This window comes from Loxodonta africana, chromosome 19, assembly GCF_030014295.1.
Source record: "Loxodonta africana isolate mLoxAfr1 chromosome 19, mLoxAfr1.hap2, whole genome shotgun sequence".
NCBI classification, from domain to species: Eukaryota; Metazoa; Chordata; class Mammalia; order Proboscidea; family Elephantidae; genus Loxodonta; species Loxodonta africana.
In genome coordinates, this window is record NC_087360.1 from 49,391,620 (window position 1) to 49,398,456 (window position 6,837).

Sequence of the window (6,837 nt, forward strand, 5' to 3'; positions counted from 1 at the left end):
GCAAATGAAACTCTCATGCAAAACTAGTGAAGATATGAAGTGCCACAACCTCACTGGAAAACAGTTTGGCATTTTCTTATAAAGTTAAATGTATACTTATCATATGACCCAAAATTTCAGAAAACAAAAGTCATGAAGTGGAGAAAATAAGACAGGGAAGAGAGAAAAGCTTATAAAGCGTGTACTAAAGAGTGGGTTAGCACTATGGACAACTGGCAATTAATTTCTTTGAGGACCTTCCAAGGAACTGTATAGAACATGTCTTAGAGTTGTAACACTGAGAACTGGGGATCTGGGCATTTATTCACTGGAGGATGTCTTTAAAAAATGCATTAAATTCCTGGTACTTTTGGAATATCTAACACTAGGGCTGCTTAAGTTCTCATGGCGCTACAAGGAAAAAAACAAAAAATGAAATGAAAACTCACAAAGAAGCTGGTGTGGGCCTGGGGAGGATGACACTATCAGCTTTTCAGGATTGTGGCTGCTGGTGGGCCAAGGGCTAGCTATCAACAGCATCTACTACACACATGTATTAACTTACTTAATTTTTGAAACAACCCAATACTATTATTGTGTTCATTTTTCAAATTAGGACTCTAAGACACAAATAATTTAAGACATTGGTCAAGATCACACATCTAGTAAGTAGCAGAACTAACATCCAAACTGAGTATACTTTGGAGTCTCTGCATTTAACCACTACACTATCCTGCCTTCTAGGAATGGATGGCATACAGAAATACTTCTTTAACAAGATAGTATCTGCCATAATGTGCATGATTTATAAAGAGACTAAAACTAGATGCTATCTAGAAACCGACATAGGGTTAACGTGAAACTTGATACCCAGCAAGTTAATGGGTTTCAGATAAAATTAATGTGATATGCCACTAGAAACGGAATTGAGTGATGTTTCTTGATTTCAGAAACCAGTCTCCAGAACAGAGTGAAAAAGCAGGTAGTCTTAGGGCATCCTAAAATATCAGGCAGTATATTTAGATGTAAATAATGAAGTTCTTTGCTCCTTATCAGGGCCAGTGTCTTAGTTATCTAGTGCTGCCGTAACAGAAATACCACAAGTTGATGGCTTTAACAAAGAGAAATTTATTCTCTCACAGTCTAGTAGGTTAAACAAGTTGAAATTCAGGTCATTAGCTCCAGGGGGAGGCTTTCTCTCTCTGTCAGCTCTGGAGGAAGGTCCTTGTCCTCAATCTTCCCCTCGTGGAGGAGCTTCTCAGGCACGGCGACCCCGTGTCCAAAGGATGCACTCTGCTCCTGGTGCTGCTTTCTTGGTGGTATGATGTCCCCAACTCTGTGCTTGCTTCCCTTTCCTTTTACCTCTTAAGAAATAAAAGGTGGTGCAGGCCACACCCCAGGGAAACTCCCTTTACCTTGGATCAGGGAGGTGATCTGGGTAAGGGTGGTGTTACAATCCCACCCTAATCCTCTTAACACAAAATTACAATCACAAAATGAAGGACAACCACACAATATTGGAAATCATGACATAACCAAGTTGATACACACAGTTTTTGGGGGGGACATAATTCAATCCATGACAGCCATGATCTTGTGAAGTCCCTAGAAGGTCAGAGTAGACCTCAACCCAGAGACTATAAACTATGATAAAATGTATCAGTTGGTTTAATTTGGCCAGCTTCTGAACTTGTGCCTAGGTTTCCAATTAGTTTGGAGTGGAAACTTAATGACTCAGAAGACTGATATATAATGCTATCTTACTTTTTCTGTTTTGTTTTGCGTGTAACATTTACCCACTGTCTGTACTGAGAGTGGAATATAAAATATCGGGGTCCTGACACTCCTTAGCATAGGAGGCCCCATCTAAAGCCTTTTGGGCCTACACTTAACTGGCAGGAATCGTCAGAGTTACTTTCTTATTTTGCTCAATAGACGCAGAATTTGACAACCTCCAATGACTACTTTTTTTTTTTTTTAACGACTACTCTCAAGAAACTCACAACACACCAGCCTTCCTATTTGTCAGCACAGTCACTGGAGCCCTTTGCAGATGCTGTGGTGCTGCTGCTGTTATTCACATGGTGCTCATGGAGCCACACAAAGCCATTGAGAAGGTAAATTTTGGTGGGGGGGTGGGAACTGGAACTTTAACGATATTGTCACCACTTACTTTCTATTCTCTTTTGGAGCACCAGTCTCAGGGTCCCCACTAAGGCTTTTCTTGAGCTGGCAATTCCGCAGCAGTACTCTGAGAATCTCTGGCCCGGAAACCTGAAATTCCATCACAGCTTTCGGGCACTTTAAAGTTGCTACAGCCCAGTGTTTGTGTGAAGTCACCATCAGAGCTTCTCCATCTTTCCCCAGCTGCTCTTAAAAGATCGATGTTATTGATAAGGTCCTGGTTCTGACAGTCCGAGTCTGCAGGCTGGTTCTAGGTAGATGAGGCTCTGAGTTATGATATGAGAGAGTAGTCCAGAGCCCGTCCTACCCTGAAGGAAGCAAATGCTGATAATGCCCCAAGGAGCCTTCTGTAGGCCCTGTGCCCGCACATACACATTGGCTCCTGCCAAACAATTTTTCTCACCATAAAGTTGTTCCATTTATTGGTCTATAGTTGTTATTTTTGTCATTGTTTCCTTCATGACCACCATTATTATTATTAGCTGGCACGCCAGATTAACACTTTCATGGTTCCTTCAGGTCCTTTTTTTTTTGTGTGTGTGTGTGTTTTTTTTTTAATTGTACAATTCATTTATACAAAGAAATCATTTGATCTATTTACAATCTTTTCCAATTTTCATTTCCACTGGCCAAATATATTTTACATAATAGTCAACATTTTACTTGAACTGATCACTGTTATGAACCTGTTATGGCATAGGGTATTTCACTGCTATTTTAACAGAAAGTGTATCACCCATGAAACATTTTGGAGCAAAAAATTCACCAGCCTTTTTTCCATCTTATGAATACATCCACCAAAATTGATCTAATTTTGTAAAGTTTTCAAAAAACATTTGTTTCTTTTCAAACTCATTATCTGCAGATATTACAAACCAAGGCAAATAAAGTTCACTTCCCCTCAAGCCTTCTACAACTTACTACACACCCTCAAGTTTAGCTTTTACTATCTTTCACATTCTGGCACAACCAGACATTCTACTTTAAGACACAACTACTCTCTTTTTCCCTCTTAAAAAAACTTATTACCAGTCATTTTGCCTTCCCTCTTGCTTTTCCAGCCATGCTAAAACTTTCAACTTGGTTCTTACGGTGGTTTTTGTTCAGTAGTCTAGAACATACTAAGACATTTCATGTGTGTTCACCACCCCAAAATGCTACTTTTTAACAACTGCAATTTTCTTAATTGGCTCAAAAACAGTATGGCTTGGTTTCACTTGGTAAAGTTAATATGATTTAAAAATATATATATGTATATACACACACACATACACACACATTTTAAATCAAGGAAGAATACTTTTAAAGACGTGCCAATTTGAAAAGGCATCAAAGTAAAAAAATAAAAGCAAATACTAAAAGCTACTTTACAAAAAAAAAAATTAAATAATTGGCAGGTTAAATGAATGAAAAATGAGGAATGTGCAGTGAAAAACTAATATAAAGCATTCCAGTTGATAAAATGGAAAACCTATAAAGTTTTATGGTTTGTTTTCCAAGGAAGATATGTTTCAGTGTAAATTTTGAAATAATACAAATATATATTCCATTTAGATTTTATGTACCAGTGTTCCAACTTAAATTCTGCATGCAAAGAAACACTGGTAAAACTCCAGTATTTCCAGAATTCTAATTTTGGGCAGATGTTGTAAATATCACAATTGGTTGGTATCGGAGTCATGATGAATCCAGAATTAGGAGAAAATCCATTTCATACATACTTCATTTGATTAAAGATACCAGGCTTGCATGAACTAAATAAACCAAGAAAATTATACCTTAAAAAAAAAAAAAGCTGTAGTTTAACAGTAATTTGTATACCTTTAGCTGCCATTAAAAAACAAACAAAAAACAATCAAAAACATAGAAAATATTAAAACTGGTATAAACCCTACAACGTTCCCATGCTTGCATTACAAGGAAAAAAAAACAACTGTACACATTTATAAATAAACAGTCTCTCCATCAGTTAATACACAGTTTTCTTTATACCAAAGTCTCTTTCCGTTTGCCACTTAACTGGGCTTTGTCCCTTGCTTTTCGGAACTCAGACTGTGTTCGGTGTACTTTTACACTCTTGGTGTCTTCTGCTGTTTGCACACTAGAACCATATTCTGAAGCATTTTCATCTACTTCTACTTGAACAACACTAGAAACTGTTGAAACCCTTCTCTGGGCTTTGACATTTGACGCAGACAGGTTGTACTCTTCACACTCTTCACTGAGCTCTGGCAAATCCTTAAGCTCTGTTGGACTGGTGGCCTGCTGGAAAGGGGAGATAGCGGTTCGAATACAATTGAACCACTGCTGCTTATGGAACACATCATTGGCTTGTAGCGTGTGAGACTGGCCTGGAGAGGGGTTTTGGAAGCGAACTCTAAAGATATTTTTAGCTTTATCTGAATTGCTAAAAGCTCCTCGAAAGGATCCTCCCATTCTCACATCTCCATCCTTCAGGTCTTCTAGAACCAGCTCCTGGACCGGGATTGGTTGCCGGTAAACCTGGTAAGAGTGACGCTCATTTCGTGTAACAGGTCGAGTCAAAACCAAGATGTCTTGAAACAGGAAAATATAAAGTTTATGTCCATTTTTATTCTTTAGTTCCCCATGGCAAAGCAACACTTTACTGGCTTCAATTCTAGGATCCCTCTGCTTTTCATCCAGATACTCCGGTTTGTCAATGTAATACTGGCATTCTGACTCACCTTTCTTCAAGTTGATATCAGAGAGAACTCCTTGTATTATCAATACCGCTTCCTCTAGAAGCTGAACGTCAGGGTGGTCTTTTGGAGTGTGTCTAAGAACTTCTTTTATCAGTAAAGGGTATTTGATTAGGCGGCTTCGAGGAATATCTAAGAAGCTCCAAAGATCTAGTTTTCGACTGAAAGGAGATTCAAGACACCGCTGGAGGAAGTCTTGGACTCTTGGATCTTGTTTCTTTTGATCAAGAAGAGCTTTGGCTGCAAGCTGGTTACTACAGTAGACTTTGTAAGCATTCAGGCCTGGCAACCAGTTCACAAGAATGTGACCAATCTGTTCCACTGTTCCATCAGGCTTGGTTGCCTCTCCTATTCTTGCCAGTAAGTCTTCATGCAGAGGTATATAAGCATCCAAATCACCAAATATATGCGTGAGTTCCTCTTCTGACATAATAGATAACTTTAACATGGGGTCATGGTAGGCCTTTTTTGCAAGCTGGAGATCCTCAATTAAATCCTGTTCACCTCGGGACATTTCATATATTGCCTCCTGACGTTTGATTTCTTTGGTAGTTAAAGACTCCTTCATACTGACGTCTAACATTTCTGACCACAGAACACTATTTCTTCTTTTGGCAGGTGTTGGGACTGTTGATCTGGTGTATGACTTATGAGCAGAAGCCGGGGATCTGTTGTCACCACTAAGAGCAAATGACTGTATTGTTTGACCAAAGCGCCTGACTGCTCCATTTCTTACAGGATAGATTAAATTTGCCAAGGATGTGACCCGAGCTAGAGGTCGGACTCTTTTATTGCTTGGCTCAAGAAAGGGATTCTTGTTTTTCTTCTTACCCCATAAAGCAGTTCCTAAGACTCTTGTTCTCTGAAGGACTGATTATTAACATCTAGGACTCGAATAGTTCTTTTAATAGGTAGGAGACCTCCAATCTCATCATGCGCCACCATGCTTTACTGAGTATTCCTTAAAGTCTTTACAAGTGATCCACATCCGCGTCAGCTCTGCTGACTCGGATCACTACTGAGTCACACAGGCTTTTCTTTTGAGTCCTCACCCAACCTTGGCAGCCATTTGCCCATGTCTCTTTCTTGTGGTGGAACTAACAGCTTCCCAGGTCCTTTTTTTAAAAAATAAAAGATTACAGTTTAGGTTGAATTCCTCCATATTTTCTTTCCCAGTCTCATCCCAAAACCTATATGACTCCTCTTCAACCATTCCCTCTACAAATTCCAAACTCTAATGCATGTAATGTTATTCATACCATGTATTCATGTAATCTACATATATAAACATATATTTATATGTATTTATGTACATGTAATCTGTTTGTTATTAACAAATGGTATAATACAGCATGCAGCATTAAGAAACTTGCTCTTTTCATTCAGAACTATGTTTTTGAGAACTCTGTATGTTATTACCTACACATCTGATCATTCCTTTTAATTACTATGTAGATTTCTATTGCATGACTATACAACAATATATTTGTCCATCCCCTAATTGATCCTAATTGATGGATATTGGGATAGTTTTTAATACTTGCTATTACAAAAGATGCTGTAATGCATCCAGGGGTCTGTCCTCTGTGTGGGAGCTTTCTTCAGAGTAAATACCTACAAGTAATTTGTGAACTTGCAACATTAGTAGAGAATGTCAAATCTTTTCCAAAATCACTGTACTAAATTACATTTCAACCAGCAATTGTACTAGTCATAATTCCTGTTTCTCACATTTAACTAATGATTGATCCTGTCCAAACTTTAATTTTTGACCATTCTAGCAGGTACAAAATAGTATCTTATTATTGATTTTATTTATAATTCCGATATTACCAATTTGATTGAATAGGAATACCTGTTCATATGGCTTTTAGATAATCTTCTGAGAATTTTCCATCCTTTGCTCATTTTCTGTTGGGTTGTCTTTTTTTTTTCATTGTTTATAATTTTTTTT

At 38.1% G+C, this 6,837-nt stretch overlaps 1 protein-coding gene across 1 annotated transcript; it reads right to left on the minus strand.

Annotated features, from left to right (window-relative positions):
- Positions 1–3,959: 3,959 nt before the first annotated feature.
- LOC100671095 (neuroepithelial cell-transforming gene 1 protein-like) lies at positions 3,960–5,971 on the minus strand. Its single transcript, XM_064272681.1, has 2 exons — positions 5,736–5,971; positions 3,960–5,685 (listed from the first exon to the last, which is right to left on the minus strand). Exons 1-2 carry the CDS (start codon positions 5,826–5,828, stop codon positions 4,150–4,152), a joined length of 1,629 nt encoding a protein of 542 aa, XP_064128751.1. The 5' UTR covers positions 5,829–5,971; the 3' UTR covers positions 3,960–4,149.
- Between the last annotated feature and the right edge of the window lie 866 nt (positions 5,972–6,837).